We start from the raw sequence: 26356 nt of genomic DNA on the forward strand, positions 1-26356 counted from the left end.
CCATGAACCGCAGCACGCCAGGCCTGCCTGTCCATCACCAACTCCTGGAGTCCACCCAAACCCATGTCCATCGAGTTGGTGATGCCATCCAACCATCTTATCCTCTGTCGTCCCCTTCTCCTCCTGCCCTCAACCCCTCCCAGCATCAGAGTCTTTTCAAATGAGTCAGCTCTTTGCATCAGCTGGCCAAAGTACTGAAGTTTCAGCTTCAGCATCAGTCCTTCCAAAGAACACCCAGGACTGATCTTGAGGATGGACTGGTTGGATCTCCCTGCAGTCCAAGGGACTCTCAGGGGTCTTCTCCTTTATGTTCTTAAGTTCCTGCCAACCGATAAACTAAGTCTTCAGTTACTTTCCTTCATATCACTTCTCCCTTCTTCTTCTGTTATGGCAAGCACTATATCCTGGGTTAACTGAAATATTGTCCTAGCCGATCTTCCTGCCTCTAGTCTACCCTCACTCTAGTCCTCTGACAATGAATGCTAAGTGGATGTTCCTAAGTAATGATTAAGTAATTTCTTCAATTTACTGGTTACTGATCAGTGGCTCTCCACTCCTGACCAAATTAAGTTCAGGCTCTCATCAACGTGGACCCTGCCTACCTTCCAGCTTTCCTACACCTTTCCTTTATATGTGTTAACAGAGAGAAAACCTTACTCAGGCCGGCCTTGTGCTTTCCTGACTCAAGTGACAGGGACCATCTTTCCTGCTGCTATCTTACCTATTAAAACCTTTCTCATCCTTTCAGCCTGGTGCAGGCAGGATTGGAGATGACAGTGGACCAGAGGTTTGAGTTACTAAGGCAAAGAGCTCTCCCCTGTAATATAGAGATCATAATCCTTATATCAGGTAGTCATGTAAACAGCAAATAAATAACATTTGTTGAATTGTTAGCATTTTCCCATTCACATTGGTTGAACCAAAATGCTGTGTTATGTCCCCACACATTCTAAAATTCACACAAATTGGAGTTTATGTAAAAATTTATTTGACCAAAATGTAGAAAAAGTGATACTATTACATATGATACAGTTGCAAGAATCTAAATGGAAAGTGTGGGTTTTATTCAATTGCACAATTTGCTAGTGTATCTCCTGGGTAGTGTGGCGCTTAATAAATAGGAGTGAGGGGCAGAGGATTCAGATAAGCTAGAAGCAGGGTGATTTTTTGAGTCAGAATTGTAAACTTGAGTTGGCCCCCACACTGCTGGGGAATGTGGAATGTTTCAGCTCTGAGATGTTAACGGAGAAAGCAGAAATATAACAAAATACAACACATTATGTGCAGCCCTGTGTACAAAATACTCCATATCCAGTTTAATCAGGAGTTTCTTGGTCTTTCATTAACTTGGTCCTGAAGAAGGAATTACAATTCTAGATAAGTAAATCTCCAATTTGCCATTCTCTCGAGTATAGAGATGAAGTTACGCCAATTTTTTGGTTTTTACTTTGCTGTCTGAGAGGGCCATTCTGCCTAATATTTGTTCACAGAAAAACAGTCTTGCTCAGATACTGATGGTTCTGAAAAAGACTGCTTCTCTGAATAGGACTGACTGCTCCAACATTCGCTCCTCCTGAGTGGATGGCCTCCTATCAGAGCAGATAAGCACGGATCATTATTGGAATAAGACGTCAGCTCCTCAGAGAACTTTAGATTGAAAGAAACATATAGAAGAGCATATCAAGGATCTAGTCAAAACACATTCGGCTAATTATTATGACTCTTTTCTAAGCATTCTCATGCTGACTGCTCAGAGGATGTCTGTTCTGTTCTGCATGGTGGAGTGCGGAAAACAGCCGGGATGATCAAGTTAACCTCTCTGTGGCTTATGACTTCCCACAGTAACCCCACCCCCCCTTTTTTGGTCTGGATGGAAAATCCCCACCCATTTTAATGTGATGATCCCTGGCCTCCTACCACGTGACCAACGGTGGACATTCTCCAACCTTTTAAACTGACCCATGACTAGACATCAGAATCTGTGTTTTTGAAAGTGTGGGGTTGTCTGTTCTCCCAGGAACCAAATGCCCTCAGTCTTAAAAGAGAGTATGTATGCTCAATAGGAAATACCCTGCCTACCTTAGGAATATATGCAATTTAAGGATAAAAATAGAGCTGAAAAAACGTGTCATTTTGAAAAACAGGAAGGAACAGATTAACTGGTGCTCAAAGCTTCTCTGATATAAAATATTTGGTCATGAATTCATAATTTGCTTGACATTTCCAGCAAAGCGAAGAGGCAATAACAAAAGAAACTTCTTACAAGAGAAGAGAAAGACACGGCGCTCTGGAGCTTCTGTTGGAACAAGACGCTTCTGTTTCGGTTATATACAGTTTAGTTCGTTTAGTGTCTGATCCAGTGTCTGATGTAAGCCCACGTTCTCTTCTTTGGCCTGGGCAAGTTTTTCTGGTGAAAATTAAGAATGAGGGAAAAACAAATTGATAAGCACCTTTATTAAAGGGGGGGGAGCAGTTTTTAAACTCCACATTGTCAGAGTGAAAGAACAGAGAAAGTACTCTGCATTCTAATCATAGCCGAACACCATGGACTTCTAGATACTACATACCAAATCTGGGAGTTAGATAGGGTTGGAAAATGAAATACAGGGTGCTCAGTTAAATTTGAATTTCATATAAACAAAAATTTTGATGGAAGCGTATTGCAAATGTTACCTGAAATACACTTAATGCTCAAAATTTATTCATTGCCTGTCTGAAATTAAAATTAACTGGGTGTCTTCTATTTTGATATGCTAAATCTGGCAATCCTAGAGGCAGAACACCTGGATTTAAGCCCCGGGAAGTAAATGCCACTTAACCTAAGTCATTTAAACTTTCTAGGTCTCAGTTTCCCCATCTGTCAAATGAGGGTAACACCATTGTGTGGCAGAGGGTTCTTATGAGAAACAAATGAGGAATGCTTCAGAACTTAGGAAACGCTACGCAAACAAAAGCTTTTAGTCTGAGATATGGACGTGTTAACACGTTTTCTCTCCAGTGCTGGTTAGTCCTTGAGCTTATGGAAGGGCAATATAATCCTGTAACCCATCTTTCCTTTGGAGCATCCGAGAATAGCTGTTCAAATTCCAGGAATAACTGTGTTACTGTTCCTATATGTCCATTTATGTGTCCACAGCAGTCAAACTCTAGGTAAATGCAGAATGACTGAAATTTAAGCCAGACTGCTGCTGCTGCTGCTGCTGCTGCTAAGTTGCTTCAGTCGTGTCCCACTCTGCGGTATGTTATTAAATGGTTGAGCTGATGAAACAAATGAAAAAACAAACAACCCCTCCCAAACTAAACAAATCAGCAAAACTCTAAGATGCCACCCAGAGCGATGCATGACAGAGCAGGAGAGAAAACTGGTTTGCAAGGAGTGATAGCTGCTAAGGGACTAGGCCAAGGCTCATTAAAATACCAGAGGAAAGCAAAATGTCTCATAAAATGTGATATGATCAGCTTGGAAATATTCAGAAAGAAATCGACTGCAAAAGATGGCCACCTTTCAACTACAACCACTGCAGCTTTCATGCGATGTGATACTTTAAGAAAAAACTAGTGACTTATGGTCTGGGAGGATTCTGTCAGAGAATAGTGACCTGGGCCCGTCGAGTCTGGATTAACACAGTAACTGAGTGCCTACTGCATGCAAACCCATCTGTTCTCAGTTATCACATTTATTCCTTAAGAACTCAGCTATCACTTTTATTTTGGCAGAAAAGGGCTAGACAGCTCAAATGGCAGAGCTGGGGTGCAAAGCAAGGTATCCCCACTCCAAATCCCAACCTCACTTCACCTTGCTACTTGGATTCCCTGGCATCTACTTTGTTATTAGGTCTGAGAGAAAGTAAGAGTCCCTTAAAGTGTTACTTGCCCTTGACAAAGGTGACAGCAAACCCCACCGTCCACCCACCCCATCACACTGTCAACAGGCAGTAGATCTAACATAGCCCTGATGTCTGAAGTTCCACCTAGGCGCTTAGGTGGAATGACTGGATAGGCAGGGCTGCAGTTATTTCAAAGGGTGGAGGCTACATATGTCTGGAAAAATCCCAGGAACAAATACCTGGAGAGAGCAAACAAAAAACACCCACCCCTACACCGTTTAATCTTTCCAGGGTCACATTCATGGCAATATGTGAGGGGAGTGGTTTATGCAGAAGTTCAGGGGGGAAGCCAGGAACAGAGGAAAGTTGGGGGTGGAAGGGTGTGGGTAGTTTAGTAAAGTTCTATTTTGCAGGAATGAACATAAAGAATTGTGACAAAGGTTCCCACCTGAATAAAAAAATCACTAGATGAGGAATAAGTTACGGTGACCAAAAAGAAATGATCTACTCAGAGGTTCTCATGCCACTTTCAGGATCAAGGAGCAATCTAGAAGGTGGCTTGGACTTCAAAATGTCAGTGTTTCTGGGACAATTTGAGGTGGTGGTGGTGGTGGGGTACAGGGGAGGACTGGATAGATTATTTGAAATTTGTGGATTCTCTTGGGGAAAACTGATGAGCTTTTGGTTGCTAGAAGTTTTTAACACCCACCCACAAACTTCATGCTGCTGCTGCTGCTAAGTCACTTCAGTCGTGTCTGACTCTGTGCGACCCCATAGACGGCAGCCCACCAGGCTCCCTTATCCCTGGGATTCTCCAGGCAAGAACACTGCAGTGGGTTGCCATTTCCTTCTCCAATGCATGAAAGTGAAAAGTGAAACTGAAGTCGCTCAGTCATTTCTGACTCTTAGCAACCCCATGGTCTGCAGCCTACTAGGCTCCTCCGTCCGTGGGATTTTCCAGGCAAGAGTATTGGAGTGGGGTGCCATCGCCTTCTCCGCACAAACTTCATGAGCCCTCACTAAACCAAAGCTCCTGGTTCTAGTTAACTATGAGGGGAGATACGTGTTGCTCAGGAAAGTTGCCTTGGAACTCAAGAATCACCTCAATTCCTTTGTTCGGCATTCTAGCAGGTTCCATTCCCTTGCCCTGCTACGGGACGCCCTTTAATTCCTTGCTGAGTTGCTTTCTAAGGGTAGGGAATAGAGGTGAGCTTCTCTGGTGAGCTGCCTCCCAGAAGTGGGAGCTGAAGAGGTGCTTCGTGAACAGTGAAGACATGGGGAACCCCAGACACCATTCTTCAAGTATAACAGAGAAAACAAGAGAAAAGGACTAAGGAGACCATAATGCCATTGCTGCTGTCTGAATCTGCAGATGAAGTTCCATCCCAAGGTAGCTTCTGTTTAGATATAAGCCTGCTGGTTTTTGCATGTTCTGCTGACTCTCTTAAGCTGCTCAAGAGGTTGGATGAGTCTCCATTGAAAATAATTTCTATGTAAGGGAAAACTGCTAGTGGCATGCAGATACAGTTAGCTAATGCATTTGAGAGCTCAGGCCAAGTTGGCTTTTGTTTTTATGTTGTCAGAAAAGAATCACATGAGCATAATTTTCTTCTTTTTGAAACCAGCTCCTCATGTGAACCACTCACTTTTGGTTGCAATCACGGTCAAGGGCCTCAGGCTACGGCTCAAAGGCAGCAAGTGGAGAAAATGGAAATGAGAGGGCATGAAGATGAGGACGGCCTGTCTTTATTTCAGTCACACAGTCACAGACACAGCAGCAGAAGGCTTGAAAGATCAAACCAGGAGGCAGGAAACTGGAGCTTCTAGAAGCCCACAGGAGTGGAGGCACCACAGTGAGAAGGCAGACTTCAGTATTGCAAGGACAGAGGGTGGCACCCCAGCCGCCTCTCAGAGAGAGGTCGTGTCGGTGAAAGCATGGGCCAGCTCCTCGCTGACAGCTTTGTATGTGAGCATCTGAGCGTACAGCTCGTCTGGAGGGCAGAGGGCTCCAAGGAGAGAGTTCAGAAGAGGTACAGGGGGTAGAATGCGATGGTTGGAATGGAGAGCCACACACTGAGCGGAAGAAACAACTGCGAGAACAAAGCACGAACTAGGACAGGGTTACGTCTCACGTGAAACAAACGAGAAAACGTAAGCCCCACGGGGTGATTTCTAAGTGGAGTGAAGCTCTGCAGGGGATTAGCCATAGTGAAACTTTAGAAAGAGTGGCGACTGAAAATGGTGAGAGCTTCTCCCCGCCAATCTCCCATCCCAGGTTATTTGACTTTCAGTGATGTCATCCAGTCCAAAGGTCAGACTTTGGAATGGGGGCATTTTGCCTTATATGGAAACCTCACTTCCCAAACCAAACACTGGGACACATGGTCTGAAGAACAGGTTCTGTACCCTTTCTGGGTGGGACAGGCAGTTTGGGAGAACTGAAATTCCAGGATTCTGGAATTTCCGGGTTACTCCGCGAAGAGCACAGGACAGAATTTTTTTTTTAAAGACGAAACACTTCAAGAAATTCTGGGATACGTGGGCACCAGACTCACAGACTGGAGTCTTTATTCAGGTCTCTACGGTCTCTAAATTTCCATTTTCTCATATTGTGATAAGCTTTGCGTTCTCTGGGAGAGAGTTTCCATAAAAAATGCAAGGCATTTAAAAAATGCGAGGCATCTCAGAAATGAGCAAATTGAAAGAAACTCTAAAGAGCTAAAAAATCAGCCATATTTGGATCTCTGTACTTACATATGGAGTTAATTACGCAGAAATATTTTAGTTCTGGAAAAATGGCAACCCTAGTTTGAATCTGATTTTGCACTGTCCCGTCCCAGGGCTCCAGACTTCCAGAAGTGACATCACTCTGCTCTCCTGACGTGGATGAAGCCCAAACCAGCCTTTCCAGATTTCCCCCGACTGTGGATGTGTCGTGTAAGGGGGAGACAGAGCAAACACAATCAGATGGTGATTTCATACCTTCCAGGTCATCAATTGTCTTTTCCAGTTTTGCAACTGTTCTCTCTGCAAATTCGGCACGGGTCTCAGCCTAGGGCAGAAGGAAGGAGTCACCAGGACTGCTTCAAGACCAACCCCAGGAGAATCCCGAGCCAGCTGGGTGGGACTCACACTCACCTCTTTCAGTTTGTCGGACAGAAGTTTAATTTCTTCTTCGTATTTGTCCTCCTTTTCAGAATACTGCGGGAGAGATCAAAACACTACTTTTTAAAATGGAGGGAGCGGGAGGAAAGCACAAGAGAACGCACATTCCCCGATGCTTGGAGAAAAGCGCGTGCTTGAAGCTATGAACCTGCCTAAGAAGCAAAGTAGAGACAGGCACCTTTCCAGGCAGAGGAAATGTGTGGGAAACAGAGAGTCTGGGAGGGGATCCCTGTGGGATGGGCCTGATCTCAAGACCTGAGCTGACAACTCGAGATATACGTGTGATGAAGACGGAGGCAGATGAATGAATGGAAACATGCCTCTCAAGGCCCTCCACAGCAGCTGGCTCAGTCTGTGTTTCCAACCCCGCTTCCCTCCAGCTTCCCGCCACTTCCTAACCCTCTTCTGAGCACTCTGTGGTGTCCCAGCCCTTGCCTGTGTCTGGGCCCCCAGGCATGGAATGTCCCATTCCTCGCTGCTGTCTGTCAGAAGGTAGGTTTGTCTTTTAAGGCTTAACGCAGGTGAGTATTAGCCAACCTTTATCATCTGCCAGCTGTGTGGTTAGCACCAATCCCAGTGTACAGATTAGGAAAGAGTCACAGAAGCTTTCTAATTAGTCAAGGGTCACATGGCTACCACCTGACCAAGCCACAACTGGAACCTGATTCTGGAATATGAGCTCCTGGCCGGCATCCTGCTCTATAGTTTTTTTTCCCCCTCTAATAATTTTATTTATTTATTTTTGGCTGTGCCGGGTCTTCCTTGCCGTGAGGGCTTTCTCCAGTTGTAGCAAGTGAGGAGGGCTGCTCTCTAGGTACACTGCACAGGCTTCTTACTGCGGTGACTCCTTGTGTTGCAGAGCACAGCCTCTGGGGTGCTCAGGCTTCAGTTCTTGCAGCTCCTGACTCTAGAGCGCAGGCTCAGTAGCTGTGGTACATAAACGTAGCTGTATGTGCAATCTTCCCAGATCAGGGGTCAAACTCTTGTCTCCCGCACTGGCAGGCGGATTCTTTACCACTGAGCCACCAGGGAAGCCGCTACGGTCTTTTCTAAGGTCACCTCCTTGCGACACCTTTCCCAGCTTTCCAAAGTCCTTCCGTGGAAGCCCTACAACACCCTACTTACTTTGTCAACCCTTCTACTCAACTAGACTACAAGCTCTTGAAGAGCAGAAGATCACTACAGCATCTCTCCCAATGACCAGTCTCTGGCATGCCCACATTTACTCACCAACTATCCCAGCATGAAATACCCGCCAGCCACCATGCTGGGACTAATGCCACAGCTCTAAACGAGACCAACAGAGTCCCGGTCTCTACAATCTAGCGAGGAAGGCATGCAATTAATTATAATAAATGTGATCAACCCTCACGATAGGGAAAGAAGTAGGTGGGGCTATGCAGCTGAGAAATACCTAAGCTAGATGAGCAATCCGGGAGGGGTGAACAGGGGGTTGCCAAGCAGAGAGAAAAGGCAGCAGCCACTCCAGGCTGACTGGACAGAAGGTTCAAACAAAGCACTGGAAGTGACCAACACGGAATGTCTGTGAAACTGAAGTTCAATGCAACTGGAGGGGAGTAGGAGGAGGGAGAGTGAGGAAGAGCTGAGAAAGGGGAACTCAACAGCAGAGGTTGGGAGGGGAGGGAAGGAAGGTCACGGAAGGGCCTGTACGTTCTCTCTCCTGTAATGACTAATGCTCTCTCCTGTAATGACTGCTTTGGGTACTGTTTCAGCAGCAACAACAAAAAAGCCCAACTCCAACTGTGACTGCTGCTCCACCTTCTAGAAAGTATTTCTGGAGGAACCTGGGGATTCAGTTGAGAGAGAGGCTCTGTAGGCTCCGTATTTATACGATGAGGCTCTGAATTCCCTAATATGAGCCTGACCAGGTCTCGATCTCAGATTCTAAATTCATCTTCAGGGGACTTCCCTGGTGGTCCAGAGGTTAAGACGCCTCGCTTCCACTACAGGGAGTATAGGTTTGATCTCTGGTCGGGAAACTAAGTTCCCACATGCTGCCTGGTATGGCCAAAATAAATAAATAGATAAATAAGTTCACCTTCTTAGGAGGTTGAGATAAAAGCTGGCATTAAGACCCTATGAAAGAGGGAAATCTAGCCATCGGACACCTTTTTCTATAGGAGGAAAAAAACCTGGCTGCTGGGTACCAAAGCTACTGTTAGCAAATACAGGTCAGATCCCCAATACGCTGGCATGCTCCTGCATTCCTTGGGGGAAGAAAAAAGTCCAGCAAATCACCCTCCAGCTCAAGCCAACCACCAACCTTTTCAGATGCAGCCTCTAGTGACTTCAGGTTGTTAGTGACATTCTTGAGTTCTTCTTCCAGGTCACCACATTTTCTGCCCAAAGACAAAAGAGGATTTTTGGTGTCTTATCTTTTTGCACAAACTGCAGTCTCCTAAAAGAAGTTTTCAAAAGGAGGAATCCGCACTGTCAGGGGCCCCCAGAAGGAATGTGGGGAAAAATGTTAATGGCTTTCTCTGAGACACAGTGCTGTGTACTTGTCAAAACCCCATCGTGCCAGGCAAAGGCGCGGCAGGCCGAGGAGTATTTGGGAGGTTTGTAAAGCTCTTGGGATTTGGGCTCCCGCCAAGTCTGAGGCAACAGGGACTTGTGAAATCCACGATTGATGAGGCTGACTCCGGAAGGTGCCTAAGAATGAGACGCAGTGCAGGAGGCTGGGAGACGGCAATCCGAGTTTATACCAGACACGCCAGGAAGCAGGCCTGGAACGGATTTTGGAAACCAGATCTCTCTCAGCACTGCAGGAATGCTCTGGGGAGCTTGATTCCTCACCCGAATCTGAGGGGAGAGGCTTTTGGGGTTTTGCGGTGGCAGGGGGGGAGGGGAGCTTATGGGGACTCTGGTCAAGCTTGTCACCTTTCCTCGCCACCAAGAATGTGTCCTAGCCAAACAATGACATCAAGAACAAGGCATTTAGACACAGACACGGCAGACTGCCCTCAGTGCTCCCTTAAGAAGGCACAGCCTCCTGAGGATGCCTCTCTGGGAAAATGGGACTTCTGGGCTTCTCGGCTACTGCCCGACATTTGTATTTCCCAATACCTTTGTGGCGAGAGTCAATACGTGGGCGGTACTTCCCAGGGCGGTGAGAAAGAACAAACATTTGCCTGTCACTCTTTGTCAGCCAGGGAAGCAAAGAGGAGGGACTGATGGATGAGCCCCAGACACCCATCCACTTGACCAGAGGCCCTGGTCGATATCAATTCCCAACATAACTTACTCCCTCCCAGCTCCCCTACCAACCCGCATCCACCATATCCAGAGCTGAGCTGGGCACCACCCAACCCCGCTCTGCCACTCACAGTTCGGACACCTCGGCACGCTCCTCTGCCCTCTCTAGCTCACCCTCCAGGATGACCAACTTACGAGCTACCTGCAGAAACAGGAAGGATCAATTAAGACACCCCCAAGAGCCACATCTAATAGGATACCCCATCCCTACCCGGTGCAAACAGCAAGGCCACGTCCAGCAACCTTGGGGCTTTCTGCTGCTGCTTCAAGTCTAATTTCCAAACCTAAATTCTCTCCTGTGGGCCCCAGGAAGGGGAAGGAAGAGACAAGGCCATGGGGGCAGGCAGAAGCTTTCGTGGTCTGAAGACCCATGGCCGGGGACCGCAAGTCCCCATTTAGCCTAACGCCTAGCTGGAGGACAAAGAAAGGGGATCTGATCACTTCGTTTCCCCTTTAAGTCTAAGTCCCCACTTGTCTGAGTGTCACAGAATTTCCCAGGACTTCTGGCATCGTGGAAGATACGGTTTCCTAGCCAAGTGGCTGTCTTCGGAAAAAAACAGATGTGGATGCAGGACAGCTGAGCTGACCAAGAGCTTCCTTTAGGCGGCCCCAGGGTTTTCCCTATCACAGGTCCATTTCTTCCCCGCTTCCTGCTACTGCCATCCACCAGCCCCACGCCCCGCCACTCACCTCCTCGTATTTGCGGTCGGCCTCCTCGGCGATGTGCTTGGCCTCTTTAAGCTGCATCTCCTGAATCTCCATCTTCTCCTCATCTTTCATGGCGCGGTTTTCTATCACCTTCATCCCCCTGCGAGGGGCAGAACTTGTCAAACACACATCCCCACCTCACCGCGCACCTCCAGGCATCTGCTCATCTAGACACTTCACCGACACCTCCCAAGAACCACACTCCAAAGAGGAGACTAGAGCTGCTCACACTCACGTGCATCTTTGCTGGACGCCAGGCACCATTTTTAAATGTCACAACCCCCGTCCCTAGAAATAGGTACAGTACCCCCATTTTACAGAGGAAGAAACTGAGGCATAGAGGAGCTAAGTAACTTGTGTACGGTTACACAGCCAGTAAGAGGCAGAGCTGGGATTCAAACTGTGTTGATGTGGCTCTGGAGTCCACACGCCTACAGTCTCTCACCAACTAGTAACGAGGGGGACTTGTACGCCAACAGTTACCCGGATCTGATCAAAGGTCTGGGCTGGCCTGGCTGTGCAACGATGAATTCTGCTGCATTGGGGTGGGGAGTGGGGTAGGTTGGGTGTGTTTGTATGTCACAAGGGGCTTCCCAGAAGAGAATCCACAAGCGAACACGGAGAGGAAAGGTATTCTTCAGTGAGAGAGAGAGCTATACAAGAAAGCCTCGGAGAACGGATAAAGAACATGTAGTATACACATACAATGGAATATTACTCAGCCTTTAAAAAGAATGAAATGATGCCGTTTGCAGCAAGATAGATGGACCTAGTGGTTGGCATATTCAGGGAAGTAAGTCAGACAGATGTGAAAGTCGCTCAGTCGTGTCCGACTCTTTGTGACCCCACGGACTACACAGTCCATGGAATCCTCTAGGCCAGAAGACTGGAGTGGGTAGCCTTTCCCTTCTCCAGGGGATCCTCCCAACCCAGGGATCAAACCCAGGTCTCCCACATTGCAGGTGGATTCTTTACCAGCTGAGTCACAGGGGAAGCCCAAGTCAGACAGAAAAGGAGAAATACTGTATGAGACCCCTTATATGTGGAATCTAAAAAGAAGTGATACAAATCAACTTATAAAACAGAAAGAGACTCACAGACTTATAAAACAAACTTATGTTGCTGGGGGGGAAGGGATAGTTTGGGAGTCTGGGATGGACATACACACACTGCTAGATTTTAAATGGATAACTAACAAGGACCTTTTGTACATCACAGGGAACTCTGCTCAATGTTATGTGGTAGCCTGGAAGGGAGGGGGGTTTGGGGGAAAATGGATTCATGTATATGTAGGGCTGAGTCCCTTGGCTATCCGCTTGAAACTATCACAACATTGTGAATTGGCTATACCCCAGTACAAAATAAAAAGCACAAAAAAAGAGAAAGCCCCAGAGGAATGAAAGAATATGGCAGGGCAGTCAGGGTGGTTGCACCACAGGCCGCTTGAATGACAGGCTAAGGGTTTTGCACCGAGGGAACAGGGAACCACAGGAAGGTTTCAAAAACAAGTGTGAATGGAAAGCAGAATGATGGCTGGCACTCCAGTGGGAAGAGCAGGTAAGAGGCAGATATCCACAAAGTGATGGGTGAGGAAGGCCTGAACTGAAGTGGATACATCCACTGGGGAGAAGGACGGTGTCCTGGGAACAGCCAGAAGTGCCCTACAACTTCTGACCATGAAATGGAGCTTACTGTGGCCTGCACTGTGTGGAGTGGACACGGTAAACTCAGATATCTCCAAAGAAGAGGCCAACGGAGTATAACGTATCAGTGTGTATCAGGCCTGCCCACAGCAGAGGACCATTATTACACTTCCAATAAACACTTCCATTCGGACCGTCACTGCCCTTCTCAGCGAACTATCAAAACGCTCTCCAGGCCCGTATGGGCTTTCCAGGTGGCACAGTGGTAAAGAACCTGCCTGCCAATGCAGGAGGCGCAAGAGACTTGGGTTTGATCCCTGGGTTGGGAAGATCCCCTAGTATAGGAAACGGCAACCCACTCCATTATTCTTGCCTGAAAAATTCTATGGACAGAGGAGCCTGGCGGGTTACACAGTCCATGGGGTCACAAAGAGCTGGATACAACTGAGCATGCATGCCTGTACCGGGCCCTGAGATCAGCAAGCTTGGAAAATCCTCTGCGGTCAAGGAGCAATCAAAGGGACTAGCTCAAGACCCCCTAGTAAATGGCAGTGGAAGGACTTCAATCTAGATTCTTCAGCTCCCAAGTACAGAATTCTTTCCACCTAAACAGCAGTCTCTAACAAGGGTGCCATCAAAGGCTACTGGTAACATGACACCAACAAGCGAGGGGCCTTCTGACCTGGGGAGGTGCGAGAAGTGAGTGAGACATCTGGCCAGGCCGGTCTGACGGTGAACAGGGGAAGCACCTAGCTGAGGCCCCTGGCATAGCCGTGAGCAACTTGTCACTGGATCCTTCAGACTTCCACGCGGCTGCCCTGAGCTACCGCCCTCTCACTCTATGAAGTGGCCGCGGCCTCCCTAAGGGCCATTCTACTGTACGGCAAAGAAACTTCCCACTGAGACAACTCCAAAAGTCAGTCTCCAAGACTGTCCAGTTGGTTTAGCCCCTCCAGTGTAAGGGTTTGACAGAAACATCAGGAATGGATCCTTGGGAGAAGTTTATACCAGAGAACTATGGTGCATGAGTGCCAAGTTGCTTCAGTCGGGGCCCACTCTTTGCGACCCCATGGACTGTAGCCCGCCAGGCTCCTCTGTCCATGAGAATCTCCAGGCAAGAATCCTAGAGTGGGGTTGCCATGCTCTCCTCCAGGGGACCTTCCTGACCCAGGGATCGAATCTACATCGGTTGCATTGGGAGGCGGGTTCTAGCACCCCCTGGCAAAGTTGGAAACTATGGTAGATGAGTCCAGTGAGATTTCTGGTGTGATGCTGTGGCAGACATGTGAGGACCACTGGCCCAGCCCGCACCACCACCACACAAGGAACCCACTGACCATCACACAGAAACGGCCACTTCTGTGAATTACACAATCTGCCCATAGTCCTCCAGAGCCCGCACCAAGGCGTGCTGCTTGAGAGGACACAGCACCCTGCTGGAGGCAGCAGAATGCCCTGGAGGTAAGCAGTGCTATCAGTTGCAAATACATTAATCGGAGTGGTTTGTGCGTGTCCCTGATACACAGTCCAGTGACCCAAGGCCTGAAGCACTGCTAATAATCATTCACACAGACAGCCCATTCCCATTCCCCGTCTTCTCATGTCACCCTGGAAACCGATGTCTTGAGAATGCTGACAACCAGACGCACAGTGGCTTTCAGACAGAACAGGAGACACAGCGCTCTGCAGACTGACTGCCGACGACAGTCATAGCTACAGCCTTACATCTGCCCGTTTTTTGGCCTTCCTCTGTCTGGTGGTAGTTTTCCTTCATAACCGCCACATCAAATGCCTCCACACATAGCATGACGGTTTACAAGGTATGGTTGCCCATCTGTATGTATATGTACACACGTGTGTCCTTGGGACCTCACTGACTCTCACCCCAGCTCCGGGAGGTTGGCAGAATGTCCCTGCAGTAAACGCTCGTGCCACCGGGCTCGAAGCGCCCTTACCTCTCACTCTCATCTGCAGCCTTTTCTGCCTCCTCCAGCTTCTGCAGAGCTGTGGCCAGTCGTTCCTGAGCCCTGTCCAACTCCTCCTCAACGAGCTGGATGCGTCGATTGAGAGCCGCCACATCACCTTCGGCCTAGGGAGGTCAGAGGTGGGACCAGGTTAAGAAGGAAACAGGTCAGCCAGCATTCCACTCACACAGTGCGCTTTTCTCCAGCCAACACACTTCCCCCGCCAAAGCCCACCCAGGAACCCAGGCGGTAAGGAATTCAGACTGTCTCTTCTGGACAATGTGAATTTCCCATATGATCTTTTCCGCCAAATGTCAGTGAACACTCCCCACAATAGGACAGGCTGTGAAGTCATTACGGGCTTCCCTGGTGTGGCGCTAGTGGTAAAGAATCCATCTGCCAATGCAGGACATGCAAGAGACGTGGGTTCAATCCTGGGTCAGGAAGATCCCCTGGAGGAGGAAATGGCAACCCACTCCAGTATTCTTGCCTGGAGAATCCCCATGGACAGAGGAGCCTGGCGGGCTACATACAGTCCATGGGGTTGCAAAGAGTTGAACACGAGGGAGCACAACACTCAAGTCAATATAGGACAGAGAGAGAAGTAAGCTGTATCTTCCAAGAGGATGGCGCTGGCCTCTCCATGGGACTTCTAGAGAGCAAGGCCATCAATCAACGGGCTCACTGTCATGTAAGGTCTGCTCCTAGCCACCTGAATGGTAAGACAAATGCAAGACTCTAGACGCCTCAGTTATACGCTGACCGTGCAGTGGGGGCAGTGGGGGGTTGGGGTGCTGGGTAGGGGCAGCCTGATGGAACTCCATCCTTAATCAAGGCTGGCTGAGAGATGTAGGGACAAAATGATACAAGAAAGCAAAGCAAATTTGGTTACAAGCACAGAGAGATGGCGGAATGGTTTTACTGGCTTTTCACCTACAAGGAAGGTAATAAATACGTTGGCATGCATAAGAGCAACAATTCAAGGATCAAAACGTACTGGTCAGAATCCTTGCTCCGCCTGCGTTCGGCCATGTGGCATGGAGCAGGCAGCCTCCCTGCTTGCTTTGAGCCTATCCCAGGGGCTGTTTCCTTCATACCTTTCTGGGGACTGTAATGCAAGGGTGTGGCATTGCAGCTGGCATGTGGGAAGCCCCACAAAGGGCAGCTCTTGCTGCCATGATTTCTCCCCCATTTAATCCTCGTGGATCTCACCCATTTTACAGTTGGGAAAACTGAGAGATGCAGGAGAGGTGAAACAGTCTTTTTCAGTGTCCCAGAGCTGGCAGGGAACAGATTCTTGAGCCCTAGACCAGGGTTCTTCCATTGCCAGATCTACACCCTCGGGTCATGTGCGGGCTTTGAGGCCTCACACTTAGGAATACTGGGAACTGGTTAAAACGGGGCCCAACTGACGGGAGAAGTATAATCACCCTGGCTTCTTCAGAACAAGACAAAGAATCTCCGAATGGGGGAGGGCTGTAAAAAATTAGTGGAGTAACAGAATGAGGCCAGAGTTGCTGAAAAAACACAGACTCAGGAAACTTTTCTCAGCTCCACTATCCTAATTGCGGAAGGAGAGGAAATTCCCCCAGGTGTTTCGGATCACAGCTTCCTTCGGAACACCAGTTTGGAGAATCCATTTAAACCACTGATGAGCTATTTTAAGAAATGTCACCCACTCCTTCCAAAGAGTGGGTGCTTTTTCTTCTTCTTAAAATTAGATGAATCTTCACTCCTTCAGCAACTGGGGCAGGAATGGACTCCTCCCCTCAACGTTTTTTTTTAGTACACTCACAAAATTGTGTAACCAACACCACCATCTAATTCCAAAAGCTTTGTCACCCCCAAAAGAAACCTCACACCCATCAGTAGTCAAGGCACTGATTTTTCAGATCACGCGGCGGAGCCTGATTCATGAGGAGGTTTTGTGTTTTTTAAAAGTGCCCCTCCTTTTATGGAGGATTCTGAATCCTGACAACCATGCTTTTGGCACATTTTCAACTATCTGGAACGGAAATAGTTCTGAGATACATTCTTCTATGTGCAGATATACATATATATATATTCTTGAAAAACTGCTAGTCACTGCTAGTCATTTTGGGCTCCACCCCTTCCTGCAATCAAAGCTTCTACACGCTACAAAGGATTTTCCTTATAAGGTAAAAGAGGCTTGCTAGATACATGTGGCAAAGCAACAGGAAGATGTCGGTTAATCACACAAAAATCTAAACCAGCTGTCGGGAGGCAGACCCAGAAGTCTGCCACACGCCGGCTCTTGGCTTGCTCTTCAAGAGCCTGAAAAAGGCCTCCCCTCCCCCCCCGGGCTTCATTCCTTCTAACCAGGCACCTTCTTAAGGCTTTCTCCCCTTTTCCTGACCAAGAGAAGCATGCTTTGAAAAGTGAACTTTTTAAGAAGTTCGAAACTTTTCCAAAAACATCTTTCCTCCCGACTGGATGGTCCCATTCCTGAGTCTTGGCTCCAAGCTGAGGGCCATTTTTAAGCAGGAGTAATTGTCCTCCAGCGAGATGGCTTGGGATGAGATCAGAGGGAGGGTTATGCCGGTTACGTGTGTGAAAGAGGCCGAACCAGCTACTGTTGGGAGGCTTACACCAGGTTTCTAAGGGCTCTTCACGCCAAGGCGGCCCTTGCAGGATTAAAGGCTTTGACTCCAGCCAGCACGGAAACAAGTCTTTGGGGGCGTGGGGGGCGGTTCTTACCCAGATCTATCGATCCCCACAGCAGTGCCCTCTGCCTGGGCATCTTTTCCACTTCTGGGGTCCCACCCTGAGTCTCAACACTCCAGCTTTCCGAGACCCTGGGCCTCCACTCTCTTCCCCCAACTTTCTTTCTGAGTCTTTGCAGTCTCTTGTCCCAGCAAACTCTTACTTATTCTAAGACTGCTCAGCCTCCATATTGAAGCTTATCCCACTGGCTGGTTCTTTCTGTCATGCTCCCAGTTAACAGAACACAAACCCCCGCCACCCACCATGGTAATCAGCCTTATCTGTCTGACTCCCCTTGCCCCCACTAGGCTGTGAGCCCCCCTCTAAGGGTAGAATGCGGGGAGAAAAGCGCAAGAATAGAGCACCTAGTAGGTGCCAGGCAGAGAGGTTTTCCTCCACAGTCCCTCCCAGCAATCCTACGGGAGGGGGGGGGGGCATTATTGTCACCCCGACTTTGGAGACACGCTCCTCCTAGGAGTCAAGTACCAAGTGGGATGGGACTGGAATACAGATCTCTCTCCAGTTCCAGAGGTGGCCACCACCTGTCCCGTCCCAAGGGTCATCAAGGGACGGAGAGAGGGCGGTGAGCCCCCCTGCCCCCATTCAGCCCCAGGCCTCGCATTTTGCAGCGGCCGCACACAAAACGACGGTGGGTCGAGGGCCCCGAGCTAACATTCCAAGGGGCTTCGCGAGCCAGGCAGGGTCCCGCGGCCCTCGTTCCCGCAGGGGACCAGCTGGGGAGGGAAAGGCCGGCGGCTCGGGAACTGAACTTCCGCCCCCCGCCTGGAGCAGACACGTCGCCGCCGCGCCCCTGGGAACAGCTGGGAAAGTTCGGCAGGAACCGGGAAGCCCTGGAGGTGGCGAGAAAGTGCGGCGCCCCCACCCCCACCCCCAGTATCGGCCGGTCCAACCCCAGACAATGGAAGCTCAACGTTTTCACTCTCACTTCCCGCTCCTAGGTGGAGCCGCAGCTCCCCGCCCTCTCCCGCCCGGACCCAGGCGCCGGCGGCGGCGAGTCGGAAGGCAGCAGGGTGCCCCCGACCTCCACTCCCCACTCCTGGATTGCGCACCCCCCCTTACATCTCCCCCATTTCCCGCTCCACCAGCCCCGCCCGACCCGGATGCGGCGCCCCCTCCCCCCGTCCCAGGCCAGGGAAGGAGAATGGCGGTGGAGGATGGGGTCTCTGCAGCCGGTCCGCGATCTGGAGCGCTGGGGTCCGAGGGTGCGAAAGTGGGATCAGGAGGGGGGGACAGCGGATGGCGGGCGGGGAGGGCGAGAAGCGGGTGGCACCGGGAAAAGGGAAGAAAGGAGGGTGACGGCGGGGCCGGGGGTGCGGGAGCCCGGGCGCGCGGGGCCAGGGCGCGGGCTCTCACTTTCTCGCGCCGCTCGCGCTCGCCGTCCAGCTCGCGCTGCAGGCCCTGCGCGCGGTCCTCCGCCTCATCTGCTTGCTGCTGCAGGGCCTGGATCTTGCGTTTCACCGCCTCCAGGGAGTTGAGGCCAGCCATGGCGCGGAGGCGCACGCAGCGGGCGGCGGGCAGCGGCGGGCGCTCGGTTCGGCTCGGCTCCGGCAAGAGCTGCAGCAGCCGCGCCCCGGGCCCCGAGCCTTTGCCTGCACCGGGGCCGCCCCCGCCTCTCCCCGCCCCCGGCCGGGCCGCCGTCGGGGCGATGAGGTCACCCGGCCGGGCAGCCGACGTCAGCACCGCTGGGGGAGGGCCTGACGTCGGCACCGCTGGCCGCAGCTGCTGGAAAGTGCCCCTTTTCTGGACTTATTTGGAGAAAGCGCCGGGAGGCACCGCCTTCTCCTCTTCCTCCTCCTCTTCCTCGAGCGCTTCCCGCCCGCCCGGCCCCCGGGCTCCTGCCCGGCCCGGCCCGGCCCGGCCGGGCCCGGCTGCGGGCGCCCCCGTTACTGGGCACGTACGTCGGAGGCTTTCTTCTCTGTCAGCTCCAGCTTCTCCTGCGCGTCTTTCAGGTTCTCGGAGTATTTGTCCAGCTCGTCCTCGGTCCCCTTAAGCTTCTTCTGGAGGTGGGTCAGTTCCTCCTCCACCTGGGGACAGATCGGGGGACGCATCAGCCTAGGGGGCCCCGTCCTCGCGGTGCAGACGCGCCCCCACACTCACAAGAATCCACGTTTCCTGGTCTGTGAAACAGGGAGAAAAACGTTCTGCCCCACTCACTCAATGCAGCACTCATACCTATTAACACGGCTTTCACATCCTTCCCTTGTCCTGGGACCAGCTGTGTTTATGTTTTTTTGGGGCCCCCAAGTACTCTTGCAAAATCTATCACAGCTTTTGAGAAACAAGTCCCGACACGTTTTCTAGAAACTCAGGTTCAATTTTGCAGCCTCCCCGGTGGAGTCTCATACTCTGGCCTGGACCATCAACCTTCCCAACACTGGCAGCCAGACCCTACCTCTGGGGAGAACCTGCCATGGCTCCCTATTGCCCAAAAGGGTGAAAAAATGAAAGTGTTAGCCACTCAGTCGTGTCCCTCTCTTTGTGACCCCATGAACTGTGTAGCCCACCAGGCTCCTCTGTCCATGGAATTCTCCAGGCAAGAATACTGGAATGGGTTGCCATTCCCTTGTCGAGGGGATCTTCCTGACCCAAGGAGCCAACCTGGAACCTGCCATGGTTCCCTATTGCCCAAGAGAGTGGTTCTCACAAAATACCCTGAAGGGTTGACAGGCTCAACCCCTACCCCTGTCCCCCACTCCTGGGACTTTGTAAAGCTTACTGGAAGAGAGCTACTCCTTAAAGATCACTTTCTTGGAAGATTCAGGTTAGGGCTTTTCAGTTCTTGCAGTCTGGCTTGTGTTTAATGAAAATGTCCCCAACACTCCCCAAATTTTCAGTCCTTTTCATTTATCCAGAGAGTCTTGCCCCCTCCCGGCACCCCCAGTTTGAGAAGTCCTATGGAATACAAAGACCCCTTAACCTTTCCATCACCCCCACCACACCAGTCAAGGGTCAACTCAGAAAGCTTCTCCGTCACCCTCCTTCCCTCTGCACCTCCCCCTCCTGCCCCTAACTTTGGGCTGGGGTGCTCAGTCCCGCTCAAGTTTTGATCTGACTTTATGTCTCAGGTGGTTTGACCCCTGGTCCTATTCATGCTGCCAAGGTGAGCAGACAGCCCTCTTGGGCCCAGCATCCTCCTCCCGCTTCCTCCTCATAGCAGGAAGCCCAGAGAGGTGGAGTGACTATCCGTGGATCACACAGCACTGGATCTGAATCCGCATCTGAACAAGCCCTCCTAACCGACCTACTTTTCTGCAGCCTCCCGTGGCTTGCTCCTGTTCAGTACTGAGACGGTGTGCAAAATGTGCCAGGGGCTGTGTGTGTTGTGTACATGTTTCACATATGCGTGTGTGCGCACATGCAGATTCTTAAAAGGGCTGCTATTCCAGCCTCCCATTCCCAGGACTTCTGAGAGTCTTACTGATGAGCTGAGGAATGGAAGAGGGGTGGGGGATCTGAGGAGGAGGAGGGTGGCTGCAGCTTCCGCCTACAACAGGGTTCACCAGCCCTGACCTTGACATCTAGGCAAGGAGCCCGGAAGGCTCCAAATCCCCGCAGTCTGACCCTGTCCCCCTTTCTGGCCTCTGTCGTCATCTGCAAAATGGAAGCCTTGACCTGGTGGTCTCCCAGCACCCTGGCAGCTGCTTTTGAACTTCCGCTTTCACGGAGAAAATGAGCCAGTTTCCTTAAAGAAACAGGTCAGCCTGACCCAACATCCACCTGACTTCCTTCCAGCCCTGTACAGTGCAGCATTTCCTAGGTGCTAGGACTTCCCCTGACAGTCCAGCGGTCCAGACTCTGTGCTTCCACTACAGGGCATGGGTTCGATCCCTGGTCAGGGAACTAAGGTCCTGCCTGTGGTGGCCAAAAAAATTTTTTTTCTATAGCAGCATTTCCTTGGTGCTGTGTGCCAGGCGCAATGCTCTTTTAATATGAAAGACTGAGGGCAGATTCTACAGCGTCAGGCTCATTTGGTGGGTGTCAAGATTGTTTTTGATGACTTTTTCTGGACAATAAAGGGTGGGGACTGTGATAAGTTGGGCAGGGGGCTATGAAGCAGTTAGAATGCCAGTGTCACAAAAGGGGAAAGTGAAAGTGAAGTCGTCTCCGACTCTTTGCGACCCCATGGACTATGGCCCACCAAACTCTTCCGTCTGTGGGATTCTCCAGGCAAGAGTACTGGAGTGGGTTGCCATTTCCTTCTCCAGGAGATCTTCCCAACCCAGGGATCGAACCCAAGTTTCCCACATTGCAGGCAGACACTTTACCATCTGAGCCACCAGGGAAGTTCAAAAGGGTAAACAGTCCCTAAATGAAAATGGGACCTGCCTGAGGCCCTTCAGAGAGGGTATTTGAACCCTTGTCAGACTGACTTCAAAGCTGGTTTGCTTGACCTCTAGGCTAGGCTGTGCGCACGGCCCAGCAAGCCCTCCTCCTTTTGACCTCCCCACCCAGGTTCCTTCCCTGGGTGGTCTGCACTGTTGCACCGGCCCCCTAGTCCCTGTCCCACCCTCTGGCCCCACCCTGACCCCTGGGGCAGGGGTACGCCTCTGTGTTTGGCGCTGTCTCCCTTAGGGATTTTCCCGATGGCTCAGCTGGTAAAGAATCCACCTGCAGTCCAGGAGACCCAGGAGATGTGGGTTCAATCCCTGGGTTGGGAAAATCCCCTGGAGGAGGAAATTCTCCAGTATTCTTGCCTGGAGAATCCCCTGGACAGAGAAACCTGGCGGCTACAGTTCAAATGGTTGCAAATAGTCGGATTCGACTGAGTGACTAAGCACTGCACACCCCCTGGGGCTGCTGGAGCCCTTAGTGAAACAGGCCTACGTCACTCTGGGCTCCAGTATCGCCCAGCACAGAACTGGGCTCAATGTTCACCATGGAACCCCGGGGGAAGTTTGCAGAATGAATCAATGATACAATTGCAAGTCCCTCAGTGGTTGGAGCCAGGTCTGAAAAAATAAAGCTGACACGGGTCAGGTCCCTGTCCCTCTGAACTGCACACACACAAAGCACCTAGGATGTGTGGTGTCTTGCTGGGGAGGCTGAGCCTCGCACTGGCTCTCCATGGTCTCCCTCAAGTCACTTCCTTCTTGGAGCCTCAGTTTCTCTGCCTGTAAAATGGCCAGGAATGTCGTGGACGGCAGACCTTAGTCACTGCAAATGGGGCCTTTGGGCTGGGCTGAGGCAGGATGTGGGGTCAAAGGCCAGTTGGGGCGGATGTCACTGCCCTGCGAGGGGCGTGGGCAGGAAGCAGGCCAGGGAGGCCCAGCCCATTCCCATACTGCGCAGAGAGGGTTTGGAATGGGGGCTTTGCTGCAGGATCCCTGAGGGTCAGGCTGGCCCAAGACCCACGCTCTCTGGCCTCCTGAAGCATAAGGCACTCCGAATAAGCTTAGCCTTTCGTGATCTCCTGCCTTTGTTCCCAGGCAGAATGGGCTATCTGCTCTATAGGGCTCAGGCTTCTGCTTTGCACCTCTGGCATCTTATGTACCCTCTATCAGAAGGCATCATTTGCCCCCATTTCTCAGATGAGAACACTGAAGGAGCTCAGTGAAAGAGCAGCAGCAATGTGCCCTGGTTACAGAGTTAGATGATCTGGACTGGATGTGAGCACAAGTCCATGGGGTAGCAAAGAGTTGGACATGACTGAGCACGCATGCGTGAACCACCCTAGTAGGCAGCTTTGGGCAAAAAAAAAAAACCCCACAAAAACCAGAATGAAAATCCAATTGGAGATCAGAGACCCTATCCCCACCTCCTTGGCCGTGCAGCTGGTGGGATGCTTGGAGGAGCCTTCCCTTTTGGACTTGTGTCTGCCCTGGGGCTTCCCTCGTGATTCGGTGGTAAAAAATTCTCCTGCGATTCAGGTGATTTGGGTTTGATCCCTGAGTTGGGAAGATCCCCTGGAGAAGGAAATGACAACCCACTCCAGTATTCTTGCCTGGAAAATCCCATGGACAGAGGAGCCTGGCGGGCTGTAGTCCATGGGGTCACAAAAGAGTCATACAGGACCGAGCAACTGAACAACAACTGCTTTGGTAGAATATGCTATATCAGTCACTCACACTTTAGTGCGAGTTAGAGCCATTAAATTGCTTTCATCTGAATCCCTGGCTAAAGCCCTCATGCTGAACGCTTAGTCGCTCAGTTGTGTCCAACTCTTTGCAACCCCATGGAATGTAGCCCGCCAGGCTCCTCTGTCCATGGGGATTCTCCAGGCAAGAATACTGGAGTGGGTTGCCATGCCTTGCCGCAAAGCCCTCATGGTAAGTGCTAAATGATGGATGGAGGCCGCAGCTCAGGGCCAGCACAGGATGGGAGTTTGTGTTTGCCAGGGAGGGAGGAGGGTTTGTGGCAGGGAGCACTGAGGGTGGGGCTGTCCTGTGCGGATATGTTACGGCGCACTTAGGGTAGCTCCGGGACACTGGGGGATGGGGAGCCCAAAGGGGAAGTAGGGTGGGGTAGGAAAAAATCCTGAGTTACTGGAGCGCTTACAGTGCGCCGGGTACCACGCCAAGGGCTCCACCTGCCTCGTCACCTCTAGTCCTCCCGCGGTGGTAAGGGAAGCAGACTGCCACTTCCTCATTTCACACATGTAGCCGCAGAAGCACAGAAAGGTGAAGCCGGCTTCCCTGGTGGCCCAGCGGCAAAGCATCTGCCTGCGATGCGGGAAACCTGGGTTCGAGCCCTGGGTTGGGAAGACCCCCCTGGAGGAGGGCATGGCAACCCACTCCAGTGTTCTTGCCTGGAGAATCCCCACAGACAGGAGCCTGGTGGGCTACAGTCCACAGGGTCACAAAGAGTCAGACACAACTGAGGTGACCTAGCATGCAGCAAGCATGCCCAATGCCTGAACTGTGAACCTGGCCAATCTGAGCTCAGAGCCTGCACTTTTACCTGCTGAGCTGGCCTGGCGCCCAGGATGGGCAGGGCTGGGCACTTGGTGTCACCATCCTGGGCGTCTCCTGGGGCTTATCGGAGACCCTGACGCTCCCCAGGGCCTGGCAGTTGACCCCAGGTGGGGCAGGCTACTGTGGGAGGGATCAAGACTCCCTTCCCTCCTCTTACTGGCTGCTCGGACCACCCAGACCCAGACAACTGACTCCTGTTCTCTGCCCCAAGCCAAGGTCTTGGGACTGTCCAGCCCAGCCCCCTTCCATTGGCTCTCTGATGGACCCCTGTTGTCCCGGCCCCTGGGAATCTTATCCCCAAAGCTCTGAATCCAGGGCCTCTGCCTGCCAGAGGCACCCCACCTTCCCCTGCCAGGCTCACAGCAAGGGCACCCTCAGAGACACACTGAGATTCTCAAGTTCACCCTGAAATCTCTACCCACCCCAGTCCCCAAACCCTCATCAGCTGCCGTTGCAGCCAGTCACAGCTACCCCACCACACACCCATACCTTCGGCCACACTTCCCAATCTGTCACCCACACTCACACACAGATACCCCAACTTAAACACAACCATGCGATAGGCGCACACGTACCCTGACAAACACGCACGCACCCACGCCAGCCCAGATGTAGTCACCTCAACACACACACACTCACCCTGACACACACAATTTCATCAACATCATGCCAACATTTGCACAAGAACACACAGCTAGTCTCTTCCCCTGTTGGTAAAACCCAGGGCAATACCACCATCAATACTCGCTCAGACTCACAAACACATCCATACTTTTTCACACCCACTGTCAACAGCTACACACTCAGGCCTTCCTCGGCACATATTCTCAGCCACCTTCAGGTCTCCACACAGCCAGAACACACACAACAGACGTAGACACACAAATGCTCAGATGTACACAAATACCTTCCACATACACACAGCAGCCCTAAACCACCCCTTCTAACACACCCCGCATGGTGATCCCCTCACCCCAACACACCTCCTCAGACTCTCGTCTTTGCACACACACACACAAGCAGCCCACACAAATGCCCCTCCCTTTCTTACACGCTTTCCCACTCTCTCTCTCACTCACTTTGCTTCCACTGGCCTTGCTGGAAATGAGTGCAGTCAGCCCCCTCTCTCCCAGCCCAGGAACCCCTCCAGGGAAGACAATAGTCCCCTTACTCTCTCTCAGCCAGAGCATCACCCCCTGTCTCAGCCCCGGTCTCCCAAGTCCTAAGGTTTCCTGAGACTCCCACCCTGCACCCCAGAACTTCACCAGCTCAGAGAGGGTGCTGGGCAGCCTGGCGCAGCCCAGCGGAGGTACATCACCTGCTTGCACTTCTCCTCGGCAGCTTTCTTATCCGACTCCGCCTGCTCGGCCCGGTCGATGGCGTTCTCCTTGTCCAGCTTCAGCATCTGCATCTTCTTCTTGATGGCCTCCATGGCTGGGTGGTGGGGGGCCGTGGGCGCAGAGGGGGCTGCGGCGGCTGTGGCGTCAAGTGAGCAGCCAGGGCGGCGGAGAGGCCCTTATAGGCTCCCGGGGTGCGCCGCCCTGCTGCGGGGTGAGTCTTGGAGGAGGCCCAAACGCAGGCCGCCTGGGCCAGCCGCCACTTGCTTGCTTGCTCAGGAGGACTTGGCCAGCTCACCGGCCTCCCTGCAGCCCTCGCCTTATTTGGGCCTAGGATTTTCTCAAAGGGAAAAAAAAAAAAAAAAAAGCCAGACCCATTTCCATTTTTAACCTGGTGATAGAGGTCCCGTGTGGGCAAGCGGGCACAGGGCTGGCCCAGGAGGATGAGGCTGGCCTGTGTACCGGCCTCAGTTTTCCCATCTGTGGTTGGGTGGGCTGAAGAGGGCTGGTGGGTGGGTAAGAGTTGGAGTGAGGTGGGCAGAGGAGGCTCCTGTTCTCCCTTCTCCCCGCTCCTTCTGGGTCCCTCCAGGTACTGGGGATCAGGGCTGCACCCCGTCTTCTGCCACCCCTGGAGGCCTCCCTGGATAACTCCCACCTCTGTCTGCCCAGTCTGTCTCCTTGCGTTTATCTTCTGTCTTCCTTTTGGTGACTGTCTCGTGTCTCTCTCTCCTGCCTTTGTGTCTCTCTCCATCTCGTTTTGTCTCTGTGTCTTTCTGTCTC

The 26356-nt window shown here is 51.5% G+C and overlaps 1 protein-coding gene across 6 annotated transcripts; it reads right to left on the reverse strand.

Moving 5' to 3' along the window:
• Positions 1-965: 965 nt before the first annotated feature.
• Positions 966-25729, reverse strand: TPM4 (tropomyosin 4). 6 transcript variants are annotated; one of them, XM_004008453.4, is made up of 9 exons: positions 25558-25729; positions 19227-19352; positions 14575-14708; positions 10959-11076; positions 10340-10410; positions 9277-9352; positions 6966-7028; positions 6810-6879; positions 966-2407 (listed from the first exon to the last, which is right to left on the reverse strand). In XM_004008453.4, the coding sequence occupies exons 1-9, from the start codon at positions 25669-25671 to the stop codon at positions 2325-2327; spliced, it is 855 nt and encodes a 284-aa protein (XP_004008502.1). In that variant the 5' UTR covers positions 25672-25729; the 3' UTR covers positions 966-2324. The 6 variants fall into 6 exon arrangements, with proteins under 6 accessions (XP_004008502.1, XP_060272238.1, XP_027825280.1 ...); XM_004008454.5 differs by lacking the exon at positions 966-2407 and adding an exon at positions 5661-5818; XM_060416255.1 differs by having other exon boundaries at positions 966-6879.
• Positions 25730-26356: the final 627 nt, after the last annotated feature.

Source organism: Ovis aries, chromosome 5 (genome assembly GCF_016772045.2).
Source record: "Ovis aries strain OAR_USU_Benz2616 breed Rambouillet chromosome 5, ARS-UI_Ramb_v3.0, whole genome shotgun sequence".
In the NCBI taxonomy this organism is placed as follows: Eukaryota; Metazoa; Chordata; class Mammalia; order Artiodactyla; family Bovidae; genus Ovis; species Ovis aries.